Source organism: Zalophus californianus, chromosome 1 (genome assembly GCF_009762305.2).
Source record: "Zalophus californianus isolate mZalCal1 chromosome 1, mZalCal1.pri.v2, whole genome shotgun sequence".
NCBI lineage: Eukaryota > Metazoa > Chordata > Mammalia > Carnivora > Otariidae > Zalophus > Zalophus californianus.
In genome coordinates, this window is record NC_045595.1 from 198,091,576 (window position 1) to 198,113,983 (window position 22,408).

A 22,408-nucleotide genomic window follows, 5' to 3' on the forward strand; every position below is an offset into this window, starting at 1 on the left:
TTTTTTGGCAGAAAACAATAGGCAATTTAATCTGGAGCACTGTTAGCCATTCTCTCGCTTTCTGCACCCGGGACTGACTGTGCCTCCCGGGCGGCAGCTGCTTCGGGGTCCGGTCCCCAACCCTCTCACCCCCAGAGAAAAAGCCCGCTCGCTGACCCCGACCTAGAGACAACCTCAGCTTTCAAGAGAATGACCAAACGCGAGGGCCCTTGGTACAGCACTTACTACCACTTTCGATCCCTCCCCAACCAGCTGGGATATAAGATGCCATCTGATTGGAATATGAAAATTGAAGCATTTCTCTAATAGCACAGTACCATTGATGAAGTCTCCATATCCATAGATTTTCTAGTCCAAATGTGTGTGAATATATATATTATATGAGAGTGTATAATATATATATAATAATTTCTATATATTTTATATAAATTGCATATATATATCTATATATAAATAAGATACTTTCTGTCGCCGTACGTTGCACCGTTCAGCGCTGCGTGACGGCAGCGTGAGAAGCAGAAATGCCCGGGGGCATCTTGGCATGCGGCACACTGAGCTCGCCTCACAAGCCGTGCAGCTGTCCAGAGCCTGGCTTTCCGACCATCCTCTTCTCGTCTCTTCGCTTCTGCTTGGTTTTTATGAAAACAATGACTCTGATGGATTTGCACCTGTGCTGGCGCTTGGGAAAGGTCCATGCAGGAATGGGCACCGTCACGTGATGAGTGAGATGGCATCATCTCAAAAAATAAACTGAAACAAGATGCAAATTTAAAAAAACAGAACAGGACTAGAAAACTCAATTTTTGGGACAAACCAAAAAAAGGGGACACGAACAGTAGACATTTGTTCTCCTGGTGGGGACAGGACTGAAGAGGGAGGAGGGAAGAGGGACTCGATGTCTTCTGTTCACAAGAGAGTGCTTGGTGGGGGTTCTTCAGAGTTTTTCAGGGGATGGGACCCAAATGTAGTGCCCAGACTGGTCCTCGATGATTTGTTTGATCTTGTTGTAAATCTCTTCCAGTGAGTCACCCTGTACAATGGCTGTGAAGTATTCTCCAAACTCCTGCTCCAGTTTCATGGCTTTGCCATAGATCTTATTTGCTTGTTCGTATGTCTGCCATCGGTTCCTTTCCATAAGTGCTTCAACGGACTTGGGCTTGATGAAAATGACAGTGGGGTAAAGCTGTGCTTGCTGCAGCCTCTTGATAGCATTGCCGGAAACATCTAAGATGCAGTGCTTGCCCCCACTGACTGGATGCTGGTCCCATAGAGATTATCATTAAATTGGCCTGCTTCAATGAACTTGTCGTCCTGAATATCCTTCTCCATCTGTTCTTGGGAGACCACAAAGCGGTGGTCTTGTCCATCCACCTCATTATCACGCCGAGGCCGAGTGGTATGTGGCACACGGGATCCAAATTTACGCGGGAACTCCGAGATCAGGTCATCGTTGACTCTGTCCTTCATTGGGCCCAGGATGATCACAGGCCTTGCATAGTGAATTTCCTGCCGTGTCACTGGCTCATATGACAAGATTGCACCCTCTTGTCCTTTGGAACTGCTTTCGCTGTCACTGGTGTTGGATGTCACTCCCTGTTCCTGTATGCTGCTCTCCTGGGCCATATTTTCTTTGCTCTTGTAAAATGGAAACTTTCGAGAGAGGTGGAAACTCTTTTTACGTTTTGTTTTGATCGACCTGTTAGACTCAATCATCCCCGTCCTGGCATGGAACTTCACGGTTTTCAATCGAGCTCTTTCTTCCTTTTTTTTTCCACCCTCTTCTTACTGGGGATCACACCGATTTGCTCGCTTTCTCCATGCGGGGTCACCAGTCTCGCCTGCCACCACTCATCATCAGATGCATTAATGACGTGCAGAATGTCACCATAGGAGAAGCTGAGGCCCTGGCTTGGCAGGCAGCTGTCCCGAGTTCCATCATAATCAAACGGGGCCCTGACATACAAAGACCTCTTCTCACTTGTTGGGAGGGACCCAGACCCAGAGCTCATGCTGCTGTTCATCATTTGTTCTCGCAAGTCGCGTATCTTCAATTCAAAGCAACTGTACTCTGGCGCCGGGTGGGAGTCCAGGTCTAGTGCCGAGAAAGCGCCAGCTCCCGCCGGCCCTTCTGTCCCATGTGGGAGACCACGGACACCTGTTTCTAATAATTTCTAAAACAGAATAGAGTGTCCTGGGATTTTTGTTTGTTTTTGTTTTTGTTCTTTTTAGATTCCATGACTGAAAATGATACCAATAGAATAGAAAGTTTATTTCCACACCAATATCTAGAATTTAACAAATGGCAAGTTAACAAAATATATAAAGCAAGACCAAAGTAGAACGAGAAAAATATTAAATGGTAAAAATAATGAAAATAATACTATGTGGCTGGCATTGTGTTAAGAACTTTGTATATGTTCTATTAGTTTCCCACTGCTGTCTTAACAAATGAGTCAAATGTGGTGGTTCAAACAATACAAATTTATTATCTTACAGCTCTGGAGGTCAGAAGTCTGAAATGGGTCATAGAGCTGTGTTCCTTTTGGAGGCTGTGGGGGTGGGGAATCTTTTTCCTTGCCTTCTCTAGCCCCAAGAAGCTGCCCCTATTCCTTGGCTCATGGCCCAGCCTATCATTGGCATTACAGCTCCTCTGAATTTGACTTTCTTGTCTCACTATTGTCCCGATTGGCCCTTGTGTTTACACTGGGCTCACCCAGACAGTCCTGGCTACTTTCCCCATTTTAAGATCCTTAACCGCATCTGCGGTGTTCCTTTTTCTATGCAAGGCAACATAACGCCTTAGGCTGGGCAATGTGATATGGACCTCTTTGGGGACCATTGTTTTGCCTACCACACAGGGATGTTATAGAAATGTTGTATAATTTCTGGCCCTACTCTCTCTCTGCTAGTTGACCTTTATCATCTGTTGTTTTGAAATGCCCCTTTCAATACTGGGAGAGAGTCCATTACTGGATATGCAGGAAACAGAAATGACATCATTTTACTAAGAGCTTCAAACTCCATCCATGCAAACCTTTCCTCAACATATTTAACCTATAGCAAAATTGATTCCAATATAAAAGGATTCAATTTTAATTACCTTTTCTGCTCAATTTCAACATGTTTGTTTCTTACAAAGGTGCAACTGAGCTGTGAAATGAGCAAAGGAAGTTAGAGAATTGGTTTACATGAAATAAAACTATGATTACTTAGGGAGAATATACTCCTACCTAATAAACAATGGGATGACAATTATTGAACTGTCTCCGGGGAGAAAGGCCATCCAGTGGGTTTTGCCGAGAATCATGGCAGGATGGTGTCTTTCCCATCCTGCTGACCATCTTACATTGTAGACTGTGCTTTGAGAGAGACATGGTGTTTACTCCTCTTTTGAGGGAAAGAAGCAAAGCAGAAAATTACTTAGGATTTTCTTTTGGGGCTCATTTTCTATTATCCTGTGTATGCTGACATTTCACAGTAATGAAATTCTAAGTACTCTTGTCTGTGCCTTCAGGGTAACCAAACCAACGATATAATGAAGTTATCCACTTAAGACTGGTTTTATGAAAGAAAGAAATCAGTACATAAACCTGTACACACTCCCCCAGTTCCATGTTCTAGTGAAAACCATTTAAAATAAGATCTAGTTTTAGAATAGGAAAATAGGTCTTGTGTTTCCATTTTGTATTAAAACCACTGATTTTGAAACTTTTATTTTTGACCCGAGTTGCAAAGATATCTTTATAGATGTAAGTAATTATTACTGGGGCCTACTCAGGTTAATTCATTTAGTTTCTCTCCTATAAAGGCTACTCCTTCACATGTGCTCTGGGTCCCAGCCCCTCTTACATCCTCAAGGACCACATCCCTTGCTTTATCATGTCTTGACTGGGCATCTTTAAATCTCCCTCTCTGCAAAACAATTTCCTTCAGCAGAGAAATATCCTGTGGTATCCACTGATAGTAAAAAACCAAAACTCAAATAACAGCAAACAAACCTCTCTTTGATGCCCATCTTCATGATGCAAATTCTCTTCACTCCTTTATAGCCAAACACGATCCAAGTGTTGTCTACGCCCACCATCTCTACCCCTTTGTCCCGTTTAGTCTTTCTTTGTTGCTAGTCGTACATATGTTAGGCAATAAGAGAAATATAGAGGATAATATAATGGATTTCCCACTTAATGTTTTAAAGTCTCAATATTTTGAAAAAGTTTCTCCCTAACTTTTTTTTAATGACTTTTTCATTGAAGTAGAGTTGGCGCACAATGTTACATTAGTTTTAGGTGTACAACATGCTGATCTGACAGCTATATATCTTAAGCTATTCTCTCACAAGTATGGCTACCATCTTGCTTTAAGATTTTTTTGTGATTTTTTTAAACTATTATTAACACGTAATGTATTATTTGTTTCAGGGGTACAGGTCTGTGATTCATCAGTCTTACACAATTCACAGTGCTCACCACAACACATACCCTCCCCAAGCAAAATAATTTGGTAGAGACAAATCTTCCTTATGCCTTCCAAACCCCAATTCATTCCCCTTATAAAGGTATCAGTGCTGTTCTGAATTCATGTCTATCACTGACTATCTTCTCTCTAACCAGTTTTCTCTTTTCCATCCTATTTGACTTCTCCATTTAGATGTTTCATTGGCTTGTCAAATTTGACATATCAAAAATTGGACCCTTAGCCATTGTAACTTACTTCTCTTTCTCCGTCATTTGTAAGTCAGTGTTATCACCACCTGCCTCGTTGTTTAAGCGAGAGACATGAGGGTCTTTCTTAACTCTGTTTCTGCTTCTCTCTACACGTAATCTTACAGTTGTTCTAGATTCTGTCTTCAAAGCTTATGTGCTGGTTCCTGGTCTGTTTGTCCTTTCATTGCTCTGTTCTCCATTGAAGGTGGCTGCTTCCTGTGGTCTGAATTTCCCAGGCTCCAGCAAAAGCTGGCTTCCAGCTGGATATTGTCAATGGGAAGCACTTTGTGGTGAGTAACAGTGGGGGAAAGTGTCTCTTGTCTTGGGCACCGTCTCCATAAGTCGCCTCATCCCATTCCTGGCTTCAGCTCCTTCTGAACTGGTCCACTGTGGTTCCTGCTTCCACCCGATGATGTAGCCTTGGATTCTGCTAATATCACCTCCTCCCACTGACCCTCCAGCCTTGGGGTGGTAGTGTTTCCTTGATATTGTTTATCCATGAAGTGTCTCACTGTCATCTCCTGTTTTGTTTCTCATCATTTCTATTATAAGGAAAACCAATCCCCTGCATTAAATTCCTTCATTTTAAGATACTTTGAGTAGATTCTGCTTTTCTGATTAGACCCTGAATGACACAGAACATTTCCCCCTGGATTATTGCCATGGAGTCTTCCAACTTGTATTTCTGCTTTCATTCTTAACTCCCCAGTCCATTCTTTTCACAGTAAAATAGACCATATCACTGGCTTATGTAAACCCTATGTTGGCTTTTCACTGCACTTGGAATGAAATATGAACAGCTTAGCAAGAGTTTCATGCCCAGCCAACAGCATTTCGATCTCAACCTATACCACACACACTCCCTAGCTCCCCATGTCCCTCAATCAATATTATCTTCTACTGGAAATGACAAGATTTTCTTTGCTTCAGAGACTTGGTACATGCTGTTCCCTCTGCATGAAATGCTGTTCCCCTCCCTGACTCCTGGCTGAAGGTGTTTCATCTTTCAGGCTTTGGTTTAAATCCCCTTCTCACACTTCTCTGACCACACAGACCAAAACACACTCTCTTGTTACTGGCTTTTAGAGAAACTGCATTTTTTTTTCTTCCTCGGATGTGATCACAATTTGTATTTAGTTAATCACTTATGAATTCGTTGGTTCAGTATCTTTCTCCACTTTCTTCCACAGGTTAGAAGCTCTGTGAATGTGGACTCATGATGTGTCTGGTCTGTCCACCACCAGTTCCTCAGTGCCCCAAATAGCATCTGACCCAGACAAGATGCTTCAGAAGTATCTGTGAATGTGTGTTAAATGCATCGAGAGGGATTCTTAAAGTTTATTTTTCAGTATTTTTTCAAAATCCTTAAATTTTCTTTTTCAAGTCGATAAATAGTTATCAACTTGATTTGAAACTGAACATGCTCCAGAATAGCTCCCGATTTTGCCACTATTGGTTGGCATTGCTTTCACAGACCTGAGACAGGCTCTGATTTGTCTCCATATGGCCTAAGCTTTGTGCTCTGCTTTCACCTGGGTTCTTCTCCTGGACTGTGGCATCCGATACCTATAGAAAGCAAAACGACACCAGACAAAATCTGGAGCTAACTCTTTTGGAATATAAGGGGATTTTCTGGGAATGAAAAAAAAGGCTCATTTCAATAAATTGCCAGGAAATCGTATTTTCCTTACCCATTTCCTCGAATCCTCTTCTCAGCAGTGTCTCCTAAAAATAGTTGCCAATTGCGGCTAAGGCAGAGCACTGCAGAGCAGAGGCCACTGATGCAGAGAAGGGGGGGATGGCAAGGGAGGGGCTGGGACGCATGTCTGGCTGGGGGAAGAAGCCATCGGTAGACTGTACCTTACGTGAAAGGTCCTGTGATTCAATCAAGGAATTCCATTTAAAACTAGACACATGAAACAACGCTTTAGGATTCATGTATCCTTTTATTTCTTGCAGATACCCTTCCTTAAGCATGGAGGACCAAATATACCGTGGTCTATAATTATCTACCTTTCTTTCTGTTTGAACAAGACCCCGTTGCCTAGGAACTGGAGTGATAGGTGTGCCATAAATACATCTTCAAATCATCTTTTTCCTTGCTAGGTCAATTTTTTTTCACACTGCTTCTATTGTTATGAACGTTCATTAGAATACATGCTCTATTCTGCATTTGTTTGTTTGGAGTATGTACAGACTGTGTATGGCCAATTAAGTATGAATAAAATATTCTAGTTGCCATTTGTCTTTCAATTTATTATTTGACATCACTTGGCTTCTGTGGTAAGCAACTATTTATGTATTAAGAAAAAAAAATGACACAGTTGAAAGGTGATTTATCTAGCATGCTATCAGCTGGAGCTCTTCTAACTGATTGTTTCTCCCACACGCATAGCACAATGAAAACTAATGTTTATAATGATGATATTGAACAAATAATGACCATGAATCATTGCAAAATTAGCCAATTAATCTAATCCCATAATTTTATGCGCCAGAGAATGGAACTTCTGAAAGATTATCTGCCCCCAAGCCCATGGCGAGTGGCAGGTCTGGGACTGGAGTTCTGGTACTCTTGCCAACATATTCAGTATCGCATGCCTCACCTGCAATTCTTTCCTTCCACCAATGTTTTCTATTCTCAGTTATTCTCAGTTGTCAATCCCTCAGTTATAGCCAGAAGCTATCTCTGTGGTTTTTGAGCGTCAGAAGCACTTTCATGTCTAGGTCTTTCATCTGGATCCTTAGTCACTACGATGGCTCATTTAATAAACTCTGGTGACAAATCCCTTTCAAATCTTCTGTATTATCAGAATCATCTATATTGAATATTATTTTTGTTTTGTTAAGCCTTTCATTATGTTATATTTTTCCAAAAACAGACTATAAGGAAGCATAGATAAGTTAGGTAGGTAATAATCATGCAAACACTCATGCATTCAGCGTATCATTTAAGAACTATCACATGATCAGTATAATTGAATGGATTGAACCCCTTTGTTTCCTTCATCCTCTTAGTGTTAAGCATCTTTGTCATTCTTGAGTCTTCACAAACCTCTGTAAGGTAGGTAGTACCTGTCCAGTACAATTAAACAGGAGAAATTTCCTTGATTATATTGAATTCATAAATTAATTTATTCATTGAAACTATCATTCGTTCAACCCTTAAAGAATATTGATGCTCTACTAGGTACTATGCCAAGAGATAAGGAGTGATATTATACTACATTAAATAATATAATTTTATGCATTTTAGGATAGACTGTAGATATAACCAATATCTATATTTTTCTCAAGATATCTTATTATCAAGGCCTTTAGGTTTCACAGGACCTATATATTTCTTTGGCCTTTAAATAGTAATAATATCCATCAATTATTGAAAATGTACTAGATGCTAGGCACTATGATCACCATCTCATCATTCAATCTTTCACTCTTTTTTTTTAAATTCTTTTTTTAAATTCAATTAGCATCTTTCAATCTTAGGACAACCTTATGAGGTGGTCTATTGTTTGAGTATGTGAATTGTCTTAACCAAGCACTTCAAAATCTCAGTGACTTAACGAGAAGAGCTTTATTTCTTGCTCATTTTACAATCTCTATTCTTCAAATGGTGATTCCTGGAATCTAGTGATATTGGGTTTCTCCAAACTGGGATCTCCACCATCTCTGCCCTGAGACTCTGCTTCTTCTACTGGGTCTTCTGCATGCAGCTGGCCCGGCCATAGTATTTTCTCTTCCACAATTAGGTGCTATTATTATTTTCATTCTTAGTTCATAGTTGAGAAAGGCAAGGATTAGAAGGATAAAATGACTTGCTCGTGGTAGTAAGTCGTTGAGCTGAACATCTAACTCCGAGACCACACCCTTCCTCACTGCTACAATACTGTCCCCTACCCAGAATTTGGACAAGTCAGTGTTAATTGAGGACTTTGCTTGTATCACAGTCTAGCCAATAGGGAAGACACAAATGGATTTCTTTTAGAAATTGAGTGATTGCATTTTTCTAAAAATAAACCAGCATACCTATCTCTTGCCTTTTTAATTTTCTCTGTCATTGACTTCCAAGCAAGTGATTTTGACTGTTCATAAATCAGATGGAAACTAATTATTTGTTTTAACTATATCAGTTATAATTAATTATTGGGCAATTTGAGCATTTTCTGATTTTGTTTTGTGGAATTTAGAGTCAGAGTTAAATATAACCTCCCTTAGTGATGATTAAAAAGAAATTACAGCTGTCTTGTCTCCATGGATGATTGGGCCATCTACATGAGGTGCTTCCAATTCTGAATTAATTAACTTAATGTGTTTTAGTGAACTATGTTGATGCTTTGCAACAACTTAGTCCTAACTAAAATGTGGTAGATCAAAAAAAATGCATTTCCTTTTGATGATAGCACCATACATTTCAATTTTTGTGCAAATCTTGATTTCTTACACTAAACTAAATGTATTTTAAGAATAATCTGTTATCTGTAAGTGTTATTTGAGACCATCCTTCTTCACCTAGGACCCATATGAAATGTCATAACTATATAAATGTCATACTAGAATTTTAACATCAAGGGAGGATAGTCTGAAACTGAAGTCAAATGTTAAGGTAGAGTTCAAGTGAGCCGTACATATCTGTTCTCTCTTTTAGCAAAACTGCCCAAGGTATCACTTGGATAAATCCAAATTCATAGTGTGACTTTTGAAATAATTGTCTAGAAACATTATGCACTGTTATTTGAGCCATAGAGCTGTTTTGAAGTTTTTTGTTTGGTTTGTTTGTTTTTTTGAAGGGGAGTGTGGTAAAGAGAGCTAATTTGTTCCTAACCTGATAGTCTGAAAAATTGCTTAAATGTCTTATAGGCCCCTTGGCAGGCAAGTGTGGGATAACTGTATTGACTTATATACCTCAGAGGACTCTAGAGAGAACCAAATTAGTTAACTGGAATGAAAATACTTTGAAAAACAATATAAATGCTACAGAGCATTGTTTAAAAATAAATCTGATTTTGCCCTGGCCATCCCTCAGCCGAAACACGAGGGTGGTTTTATAGGTTGAACTGTGACCCCTAAAATTATATGTTGAAGTCCTAATCCTGTACCTGTGAACGTGACCTTATATGGAAATAGGGTCTTTGCAGATATAAGCAAATTAACACAGGGTGGGCCCAACCTGGTATGACCGGTACCTTCTAAGAAGAGGGAAGACTGAATCAAAGACAGACACAGAGTCCGAGAGCGCCATGTGACAACGGAGGCAGAGATTGGATGACGTGGCTACAAGCCAGGATGGCCACACCAGAAGTTAGGAAGAGGCTAGGAAGGATTCCGCCCTGAGTCTCAGAGGGAACATGGTCTGACGACGCCTTGATTTTGGACTTCTAGCCTCCATTAACTGTGAAAGAGCACATGTCTATTGTTTTAACGCATCTGTTTGTGGTGCTTTGTTACAGTAGCCCTAGGAAATTCATACAGATGGCTGTATGTCCAATATGGAAAAGGGGAAAATCTCACTTAGTTGCTTCTTGTTTGTTTCTCTTAGGGTTGAGAGAAGACTCCCTCCCGTGGAGCCAATGACCAAAGCCAGAAGCACAACCTGAGGCTTGCCCAGGGTGGGTTTAGGCCCTTGGAATGGTTCTGGGGATGTGCTGCAATCAACTGCTGATTTGAAAGTCTCAAAAATACAGTGGATTAAAAACCTAAGTCTCCCCTCCACCCGTGTTATTATGGAATGGTGGCAGAGGGGTGAAGAATTGGTAATAAAGTTGGCTGTTTTACAAAGCCTTTGTAAGAGATTACGCTTGAAAAACTAAACAATGCATCTGCTCCCTTCCACCACAAACCCTGTCTCACTTTCCTGTTAGATGCCCGTGGTCCTCTCAACTGCCCACAAAGCTGGGTCATTCTTCTGTCTCAGACCCAAGACTGGGGAACATGGGAGAGCAGTTGGAAGCCCTGGGTCTAGCACCAAGGCGCTCATCGTGGGAACCAGTTACCATCAAGAAACTGCCATAACTTTTGCCAGCACTAGATGGCACCATGGCAGAGCCTGCAACACCCCAGTCTCCTTTCAAGAGCTTGCCGCCCAGTCCCGTGCTGAAGAGTTAGATGAGCACCCCTTCCTTTGGGTGCATCTCTTGCTATCAGTAGTCTGAACCTCTGTTGTCAAGCGTAAGTGATGCCCATTTGTGCTCTGAGGCAGTGTTCAGCCCTAGACAGGGCTCATAAGTCTGAGAATTCATAATCCTGCTGAAGCAGAAGAGGAAGGCAACACCTGGATAATATGTTGATGCAGCAGAAAAGAAAGCCCCAACACTGGTGTTTTGAGTCCCTTCATGATGTCCCAACACCCTCTCCCAGCTAAGGCAGTGTTACTCCCTGGTCCTCTCCTCGTCATTTATTCAATAGAAGGCTTTCCCCGAAGTCCCTTTAGGATGCTGGGGGCCCTTCAGGGGATGGTTTTGACATTCGATTTAGTTATATTTCATCAGGAGGCACAAAATGTGATTTGCCCCAGCTCACAAAATGCGGCTTTTGCCACACCCATCTTGCCCTGGTTACTGGGAACCAGGCAGGCTCAGACTATCAAAGCCTAGTGCTGGATTTCATGGAAGAAGCCAGCATCTCTTACTTAAATTGATCATTTCCTACCCATGCTTGAGGCATACTTCAAATGCCTTATCATTTGTTTTCGTATCATCAGCATAACTCAGGTGAAATCAATCCTCTTTAAAGACCTTTGGTTTGGAAGCAGTTTTATCATTTGTGTTAAATGCAGTATCTTGGCTTTCAGTGGCAGTCCTCAAACAAATTAAATAATGAAAACCGGTTTGGATTAATGTCACTGTGAAAACTTAGATTTAAGAAGACACACAAATTAAATTCCTTATGAGTTGAGCGCAACAGAAAATCCAGGTTTGTTATTTTATTTACAACTGCTACATTTTACAAATCTATTCATTTCAAAATGTAGGTTTACGTAAATCTGTCACTTGGCACGTTAAGTAATCCAGGATTATTTATAATTTGGCCATTAAAACATTTTTTAAAGTAGCTCATGTTTTAAGAAAGTACACTCTACTATAGTTTATGGGATTTTATTTAGAATTAAGATTTTTAAAACACGGCATTCTCTTTTATTTCAGCGTTAGACGCCTTCCCCAAACAGTAAAAATGCCTGCATAAAAGTAAAGTATTACTAACAGATTTAGTGGTAGCTGATTCTGAGTTAAAGGTGCCACCTCGTGGTTACATAAGGAAGTTCATTTTTAAAACTTGTAACTCAACGATAGTGTGAAATTTGTCTTCTCTTTTGTCCTTCTATATTAGAAGAGATGGCCGCTGCTGGTGAAATCATCCTTAATATGTATACAGATCCACCAGGGCGCCATGATATGATGTTGCAGAAGTCATCTTTTCGGGTATGGGGGAGACTCAGCAGGTGACGGTGGGCGCCAGGTGGTAAAATATGACTAAAGTGAACACAGCTTACTTAACCTCTGCTCAGAGACCTTTCCTCAGTCATTCTACATAGTAAATTATGCTATACAACTAATGCATACTGTTCGGAAATAAATAAAATGGAGGTGTGGGGGACCCGGGTGGCTCAGCTGAGCATTCGACTCTGGATTTCGACTCAGGTCATGATCTCAGGATGGTGAGATTGAGCCCCGCCTCAAGTTCGGCGCTCAGCGTGGAGTCGGCTCAAGATTCTCTCTCTCTTCCTCGGCCTCTGCCCCTCCCCCCACTCGCACAAACTCTCTCTAAAATAAATAAATAAACCTTTAAAAAAATAAAATGGGGGTGTGTGTGTACGTGTGTGTACAGCTGGGGTAGGGGGCGGGGATGGGGCGGGGTGTGGGGGGGAGAAATTACAGTCCTGAAGGTAAAACTAGTTTAGCTAAAAAGGAATGGTCCAGGGCCCTACTCCCGGAAGGGCTCACCACCTGCCCACCGACGCCCTTCTCTTGGAGAAGGCAGGAAGGAGGGTGGGTCCCATCAATACCCAGTGACAACTCACTAGCATTTGCCATCAAGCCTCAGCAGCTTCCTCAGGCACTTGGGGCATCTCAGCCTGGCAGGGTTCTTTCAACAGAGTCATCCCTGCAGATGCCACCCTCTTTCTGGAGAAAGGCCATTTCCCCATGGCTCGTCCAACTTCCAGGAGCTTAGTTCTCAATTTGGCCACAAAAATGTCAAATGTCCAAATTTCAACTGATATTTATTGCCTTTCAAGGTATCTGTTTTCATTGCCTACTTTGTTTTTTTCTACCTTTAGTAAAATAGCTTCTGACAACAAAGTGAGTCACCATAGCTCCCTTACTTTAAGGAGGGAGTTGTTCCAGATTCGTGTATGTTGCTGTCTTTTCCTTTATAATGTAAGACTGAGAAGGAATAGTCTGATTGGGAGCTTTAACTATGGGGCCTGGTGATTTGTTAAGAGCTTTCCAAGCATGAGCTCTACTGATAACTGCAACCGAGTAAGACAGGACTACTATTGTCCCCATTTAACAGGTGAGGAAAATGAGGTCCAGGGTTGTGGTAACACTCGCCTAATGTTACACAGTTGGAAAGTGCCGGAGCTGAGATTTGAACCCAGTGTCCTTTTGCCACCAGTGTACAGGCTCTTCATCCCAACGCTATCCTGGATTTTGTAGTACCAGCAAAAAATCAATGTTGCTCCCAACTGCTTCAGTTGAGCACACATTTGTGAATGCTAAGTGTCTGGCCCTGTGACGAGCACGTACGGTACAGAGGTGGATGACCTAGTCCTGTCGAGCCTCTCACGAGTTTCTTTTTTCAACCTTTGAACACAGCTGTGAGAAACGTCTAGCCACACAGCTTTCACCCACCGAGCAATTGCAACAAATGCTGTCTAGACACCACATACCATCACGCTGCTGCCTTTGCAGGCAGTCAGGTCACACAACGCAGCCAGTCACCAGCACAGGGGCTGAGTTGGTGGCGTCTCAGGCTTGCTAACTGGGACAGGTGCAGAGGGTGATGACAGCAGGACACCCACGGAGCTCTGGCACAGCAAGCAGGAGGAAGAAGTACGATGAAGCCTGCGCTGCAGCCTAGGCGGGGATGCCCAGCCAACAAGCACAGGGAGGCAAACAAGCACAAGACCATCCTGGGACGTACCAAGAGGAAGCTGGCCATTTTTAGAAGCGGAATTCCCTAATCTCTAAAGCAAACAGTAGCACCTTCAAAATGAAACTCTGGAAATATAGGCAAATATACAGCCACAAACCTGCCAAAAGAAAAAGATAATTCACACACACACACACACACACACACACACAAACACACACACACACACGCACGCTCAATAATCATGGTAGAAGCTGTGGCTTTCTCTAGGGAGTAGAGGGAGATGCTTTTGGGGGAGACTCTTCTGATAGTGGCATCTCACATAGATAGAAACAAATTGGGGACAAAAAAATATAAGAAACCCCATCTCAATTACCATTTAAGAGTTTGTTAGAAAAGACTATGAAAATGTTAAAGGGAAAGTAGTAGAGCATCTGCAGAGTTCATCCAACATTGTATGTATTGGCAGGAATGTTCTAGAACACCAAGAGGAATGAGAGGAAGTCACTTGATTCCAGGACTTTACAGTATATTGGAACAGGCAAATAATTGAGAAGTTGGGAAATGCCCAAAGTTCTAGTGGAAAAATATCCATTTTTACATGAACTGATAGATGTTAATTTTCTTTGAAATGTATAATAACTGATATTGATTTTCATCCTATAATTGCATGAAACATGCATTGCGGGTGTGATCTGTTGTGATTTGAGTGGGACTTTAAAAATAATAGACATACAAACATGAAACTAATGAGATGTAAACACAAAAATAGTGTGTATATTTTATACTATGGAATTTTTTTTAGTTAGGAGCCAATAACAATTGCTTATTTAATCTACATATTTGCAATTAAACCATAAGTTAGCACCCAATACCTATTCATTTTCTTCCATGTCAAAAGCTATCAGTAAATCAGAGATACTTAGAACATTATAATAAATCACTTTCTTTTATTTCAATAGCTTGCCCTTTGCAGTGGATTTGTTATCACAAAATACCTGACAACGATTCTGTCTCCTATGGATTTTGCAAGAATAAAATTAAGATAATATTGATGAAGTCCTTTAAGACCCTTGTTATAGAGATTTTAGATAAATGTTTCACTGTAATTAGAAGAAGCTAAAGAGATCTACTAAAACCCCACAAAATTTATTTTTTAATTGTGGAAACTTGAAAGCTATTTTGTTTCTATTATAATTGTAATACTTAGATTAAACACACAAAAGTCACAGGAAAATTATTTGCTAATTATTGCTAAAATATTTGCTAATGTTTGGATGTGTGTGTGTGTGTGTGTGTGTGTGTGTGTGTGTGTGTGTGTTAAGATGAATGATGTTATCTTATACGGCACAGGGATTTCACAGATGTGATTAAGTTAAAGATCTTGAGATGAGGAAATTAGTCTGGATTTTCTGGGTAATCACAAAGGTCCTTGTATTAGTCAGGATATATATATATATATACACACACACATATATAATTATTAATTAAATAATTAAAATAATGTATAAAATATATTATTTATTATAATTCGTTATTAGTTAATATATAATTAATATTTATAATTAATTATTAATTATATTAATTAAGCATCTTATATATTATATATAATATATAAGACACTTTATATATATTTTATATATATATATATATATATATATATAAAATAAAGAATTGACTTTATGTGATAATGGCAACTGAGTAGTCTAGACCCAGGAGAGCCAATGGTATAGTTCTAGGCTGAGTTCAAAGGCTTGAGAACCAGGAAAGCTGATGGTGTAAGGTCCAGTTCAAGTCTAAGTCCAAAGTCAGGAGAAAACTGCTGTCCTAGTTTGAAGAGCGGCAAAGAGAATTCTTTCTCAGCTGTTATTCTATTCAGACCTTCAGCTGACTGGATGAGGCCCACTCACTTTGGGGAGGGCAGTCTGCTTTACTGAGTCCACGGATTCAAATGCTAATCTCATCCAGAAACACCCAGAAATCTTACTTAACCAACTATCTGGGCACCCTGTGACTTAGTCAAGCTGACACATAAAAGTAGCCATCACAGGCCTTAAAAACGGGGGCAGGAGGATCAGTAGTAGATGTGAATGTGGAAGAAGAGATTGAGTGATGGAAGGAAGGACACATGAGCCGGCACCAGAAGCTGAAAAAGACAGGGAAACAGATTTTTCCCTAGAGCCTCCAGGAGGAACCAGACCTGCGGGCTCCTTGTGAGATTGATTTTGGACTTCTGACCTCCAGAAGTGAGATGTCAGATTTGTGTTGTTTTAAGTCAGTAAATACTGGTACTTTGTTACAGAAACCGCAGAAAACGAGTATTGCGTGTGTGTGTGTGTATATGTATGTGTATATGTATGTGTGTGTAATATAATTATATATTAGTTATATATATATAATTCTTGTGTGTGGTGTATATAATAGTAATTATATATTAATATTTAATATGATTTTATAATTTTATGTAATTGATATATGCAATTTTATATTGATTATATATGTATATATAAAATTCTGTATATGTGTATACATATATATAGATGTGTATAGATGTACATATATATATATATATATATGTATGTATATATATCTCCACACTTCTCTTCTTGTTCTTAAAACACTTTGACCCACTTTGGTGTGTTTTCTATAAAAAACAAAACAAAGGTCAGCTTTCCTCCTCAAGGGCATGATTATTTGTTGAAAATTCTATCATTAATATTCTTTAGAGACCATCTGGAAATGCTCTTCACTGGGAGAAGGGAGGCTTATGTATTTGGGATAATGTATGAGTGGGAAAGAGCACAGAATACAAAGAGTTATTCCAAGAAGACTGCTTCTCTTCAACGTGAAGTGCCATCGGCCCTGATTTCTCTTGGCCAGGGCAAGAAACAAGGGTAGGCAGCTCTGGTGGCAAATTACAGGTTGAGAAATTTCGACTTCAGGGCCTTCCCAGACATTTTTCCCTCTGTATGCTTTCAGAGAACAAGGCCAAGGTATTTCTGGGTTCTAATATCCAACTCCTATTAAAATTAAAAGAATATGATGGGGCGCCTGGGTGGCTCAGTTGGTTGAGCGACTGCCTTCGGCTCAGGTCATGATCCTGGAGTCCCTGGATCGAGTCCCGCATCGGGCTCCCTGCTCAGCGGGGGGTCTGCTTCTCCCTCTGACCCTCCCCCCTCTCGTGCTCTCTCTCATTCTCGCTCTCAAATAAATAAATAAAATCTTTAAAAAAAATAAAAGAATATGATGTTCACATATAGATATGTGATAGAATATGATGTTTCTTTTTTGGCAGGGACGAACTCTGATAATAACTACAGAATAGGTTAAGCTTCCAGTTGCATTTCTCGGTGTCCGTGATTTTGGAGTAATTTTTAGGCAATGATTAGCAATGGGTGGGGGAAAAGCTGGAAGCTTTCTTGTGATCAAGGCGTGCAGGAGACTGGGTTTGAAGCCTGCTTACCTCATCTTTGGGTGCCTTTGTGGGTTTACTCAGAAAGCTAAGATGTTCTAAAGCCTGGTAACAGTCCTCCGCGATGGTGTGCTCATACAGGCTAGCAAGAGCTGATAGATAAATATCCGGGAATTCTTAAAACTGGTCATTAAATCACTCATAGCTTAACATTGGCCATAGGAGAGTATTTACACCATAAAAATTGGCAAAAGCTACATCTCAGGGCTTGTGTTAACCCTGCCCTTAGAGAATCGGTTTTACCTGGCCACTACTGTTTATTTCCCTTCATTTCTTAAAAATAATCTTTCTTCTGGGGCGCCTGGGTGGTTCAGTTGGTTGAGCGTCTGACTTTTGATTTCGGCTCAGGTCACGATCTCGGGGTTGTGGGATGGTGCCCTGCGTCAGGCTCTGGGCTCTGTGCTGGGCGTGGAGCCTGCTTGGGATTTTCTCTCTCCCTCTCCCTCTGCCCACCTCCCCCCACCCCCCATCACTGGCTCTCTCAAAACAAAAAAACAAAAAACAAAAAAAATCTTTCTTCTGTTTTCTCTGAGCAGTAACACTATTCAGTCAGGGACTTTGGGTCCACTCTCTCTGTGGTTTCCTCTCCAGCCACTGCTACTTCCTCTGCTAGGGCCCAGGATACTTTCGGAGGCCCAGGAAATGCTTAGTTTCTTTTCAGGTAAGCAGTATGGACATAGTAATAATAATAATAATAATACATAGGAATGCATTCAGCCTGGATTATATTCCTCTACCTTGTGACATAGTTATAAAATATAATTTTTATATATATATATTTTTTTTATGGAGAAAGGGGACTGTGAGGGCAAAACCTTTTAGGGCTCACAGAAGTCATAGTGCAGGCCTGTCCACAGGCCTTCTTCAGCCTCATGGCCCAGAGCTGATGTGGAAGGAAGTGCGTTCTTTCAGCCACCCTCTCTGATAAATGATCGCCAATACGGTGTAATGCGTATTAGCAGAACTACTTCAGGTGTCTTTGGCATGGGCAGCAACGTTGCCCCTAGAAGCCTCATTTAGCCCCATGTTTCATCTGTCTCTCCCTGAGTATATCTATTTTTGACTAATACAGTCTCACCATCTTGTCTGATTCTTTCAAAAAGATGGTAAAGAATACCAAACCAATATTTGGGTTCCAATGAATAAAACATCTGCTGCCTGTCTTATATTTCATATTCATGCTCAGTTTTTTGTTAAACTTGTAATCATTCAAGCCAATAATAAGAATTTCAATGAAATCTGCTTCCTTTGATATTTTCTGGTTTATTCATATAGAAGTTTCCACAGGATGTGGGTTTTTTTTGTTTTGTTTTTGTTTTTTTTTTTAAGTGGAATCCTATCTTCATTAAAGTCTTGGTTTTTGGAGTTTATTTTAGGAGCCATTTATTAAGGCTATCGACTAGAGCTAGTAACTCTGTGGTGGGCTTTGAAGGATGTTGAGGAATTCTTTCTCAATAATATCCGGCCCATGGGCCTACTAATAAAGTGCTTGAAATAGTCCCTTTAAAATCAGTCTTTCTGGTCACAGTCTTTTTGTCTGTATTCAAATCCTTCCTTCACGTCTCCTGACCTGCCCCTCCTTCATTTCCCCACCCCTTCATCCCATACAAAGATTATATCTCAGATTTTATGGGCCAAGAATCACTGAAGGAACTTATTAAAATGGAACCATCTGGGTCCCACCTCCCAGGATTCTCGCCGGTAGGCTTAGGGTGGAGGTTCAGGATCTATATTTTTGCTAGGTCCTGCATGATGCAGAGGCAAGCTGAAGGGAGCTGCCTTAAATTCTTACTGGCTTACATAAAAATGAAGCTTTATTTTTCTGGTACTTCACAGATTGTGACAAGCCCAGAACCAACTGTTAAAAATGGCTAAAGAAGACCATTTAGGTGATGCAAACAAACTTCATTTAACACTTCATGAAGTAGGCAGTTTCTGTTCTCAAGAGTCCAGAGGACTGCAAAATGGGGCAGAAGGCAGGATTTTTTATAGAATATAAGGAACAAGGCAGAGAAAAATAGAAACTGAGTAAGAAAGCAAGTATAGAGCCCTGAGTTGGCCTGGTGTGTGGGGATTTGCTGACTGAGTATGCCATTTTCTGGTCAAGCAGAGCATTTGTAGGGACATGAAAAGTTATCTAAATTTTGGTTTGCTGACAAGGCACGCTGGTCAGGATTGGCTCCATCCTGGGCCTAGAAATTTATTTTATACAAGTTAAAAGAAATGTAGAAGATGGGAGAGGAAGACAGTGGAATAAAATATTAATAGGTGCCATTAATGGATAGCATACAATATGCTTGGCATTTAACACCTGTTACTTTTAATCGTCATAACAATCCCAGAGGAAGCGCTGTGATCATCGTTTTACAATTAGAAATGGAGGTAGGAAAAGATGGGTAAATTGCTCATCTTTTCACGCTGTCAGCAGTTGAGACAGAATATGAATCCAAATGTAATCCCAAAGTCTTTGCTTTGAAGAAGGGAGAAAATGTATCTACTGATCTGATCCCAACTAGTGGCTAAGGTAATTTCTTACCCAACAATCCTCAGCTCCACACTGAACCTACAAGACATCCCAAGTCTGTAAAAAAGGATTTTGTATGTTTGCCAGTTTAATTGTTCTCTGATGCTTTTGGTTAAGAAGTTTTGAGTTCCTGCTTATTTTGATTGGAGCCCAAAGGAGAACGTGTCCATCCTTAGACTTACTGAAAAGGCAGGTTCCTCTATTTCCTGGGCAGAGAGTTGATTACATGGACCGGTCACTGGCCACTGTTCTCTGCTCGGCCAACTCCAACTACCCTTAAGCGACCACCAAGTCTTGCTTAACGCTATTGCCCTGGCCCCCACACTGAATTGCTATGATCCTCTCTCTGTCCTTCTTCACGCAACCAGTGTGAGGTTTTCAAAGTATAAATGTGCTCAAGTCACTATTGCTCTCCCTGACTCTCTCCTCTTCTCCAGTATGATTTATTTTAAATTACTCTTACTGTACAAAAATGTATTTCAGAGGCATGGTCCACAAGCCCGCCTGTTCCCCTGTGCCCATTTTATCTCCTCTTGCTGCATGGCTTCATGCTTGTCTTACCTCCACTTCAGGCCACACTGCTGCTTCCACCAAATTTCCTTTCCAACCTGTGTACCTTGTCATCAGTGTTGCAGCAGGGTTTTGCATTTGCTTTTCCTCCACACCTGGGGTGTGCTTTTCTGCCTTCATTGCTTGATTGCCCCCCTTTCTCTTATAGATCTTACAGACCTTAATCCATGCGTCACTCCCCTGATTTTCAGCTCTTAAAACTATATCAAAATGTATTCAACTAAATGAAATGATCATAGCAGATATACTTTGAAAAGATTTAATTGGATGAAATTCTTTTTTTAAAATATTTTTTATTGTTATGTTAATCACCATACATTACATCATTAGTTTTTGATGTAGTGTTCCATGACTCATTGTTTGTGCATAACACCCAGTGCTCCACGCAGAATGTGCCCTCTTTAATACCCATCACCAGGCTAACCCATCCCCCCACCCCCCTCCCCTCTAGAACCCTCTGTTTTTCAGAGTCCATCGTCTCTCATGGTTCGTCTCCCCCTCCGACTTACTCCCCTTCATTCTTCCCCTCCTGCTATCTTCTTCTTCTTTTTTTTTCTTTACATATATTGCATTAATTCTTAAAACGCTCCAAATCCTAAGAACTTAATGTGTTAGCTAAAACTGCAGTTTCTAGATTCTTAACTAGCTTTAAGGCTCGCACTGTGCAATATGGTAACCACAAGCTACTTAATCAAAAACTTGCAATGTGGTTAGATCATATTGATATACTGTAAGTACAAAACATACACCAGATTTTGAAGACTTAGTACAGAAGAATGTAAAGAATGTAAGCTATCTCGTTAATAATTTTTATATTGATTACACAGTCACATGATAATATTTTGGATATATTGGGTTGAAATATATTTCTATTGGACAAATTGTCTCTAAAAATTTGCTTAAGTTAATTAAGAAATAATCTTTGGATGACTGAAGAACTTCTAAGTAATGAACAGATACAAAACACTGGTTAGAATTGTAATTTACCCTAATTTTTCCAAGGTCTATAAATTAACAAAATACAAAAATTCCTTTGAAACATATTTTATAGATGTGTATATTTATATGTCATACTTCAAATTATTAAATGACATGATATGACTGTTTGCAGAGAAAAAGGACAAAACAGTTCTTGTTCTTTTTCCCCCAATCCTCCAGTTTTCTCTTGTTTCTGGAGGAAAAAAAAAAACATTGGTTACTTAAGTCAAAGATAATAATATAAATGGCACTCCAGAAAAATAGAAATATGTGTACATGACAATGAATATGATTTTCTCTTTTTTATTAAAAAAGTTACTACAATTTATCAAGATGGTAAATTGAATATGATATATATTTTGTTTTTTCAACATATTGATGGGTTAATTACATTTTAAAGATATAGTTAAATGTTTTAAATGTTATCACTTATGTGTATATTAATATATTTGTGCATACTTAATACATACCGAGTTATATAAACAAATCTTTTACCACAAGTTGTTAAATAAATGATGAACAAAAGGAGTAAAATTCAAACTTAGGTCTTTTTTTTTTTTTTCTGTTAAATGACTAAGTTATTTTATACCCAGATTGGCAGAGGTTCCTTATGTTCCTCAAATATTCTGTTAACACATGTTTAAGTGCAAGAGCGGTACAAAAAGTGATTATGGAAATGCTTTGTTTTTAAGATTCTTTACTTATAAACCCTTTTCATTTTTACTCACAAGAGGCCTAGGCAGGTTGTTGGCTACTATATTAGTCAGCTTGGGCTTCTATAATAAATACCACATACTGGATGGCTGAAACTATTGAAATTTATTTCCTCACACTTCTGGAGGCTGGAAATTGGAAACCAAGATACCATCATGGTCTGTTTGTGGTGAGAGCCCCCTTCCTAGTTTGCAGATGGCCGCCTTCTCACGGTGTGTTCCTATGGCATTTTGTTGGTTCATGTGCACAGAAAGAGAGAAGTTGAACTCTTTAGTGTCTCTTTCTGTAAGGACACTAATCCTATTGGATCAGGGCCCCACCCTATGAGCTCATTTATTCACAATTACTTCCTTATTC

General features: G+C 40.0%; 1 protein-coding gene across 1 annotated transcript; it reads right to left on the reverse strand.

Moving 5' to 3' along the window:
- Positions 1–900: 900 nt before the first annotated feature.
- LOC113918284 (disks large homolog 3-like) lies at positions 901–2,039 on the reverse strand. Its single transcript, XM_035722552.1, is given in 3 exon segments — positions 901–1,245; positions 1,248–1,758; positions 1,761–2,039. Coding segments are annotated over 3 exon segments (1,086 nt in total). The 5' UTR covers positions 2,025–2,039; the 3' UTR covers positions 901–934.
- Between the last annotated feature and the right edge of the window lie 20,369 nt (positions 2,040–22,408).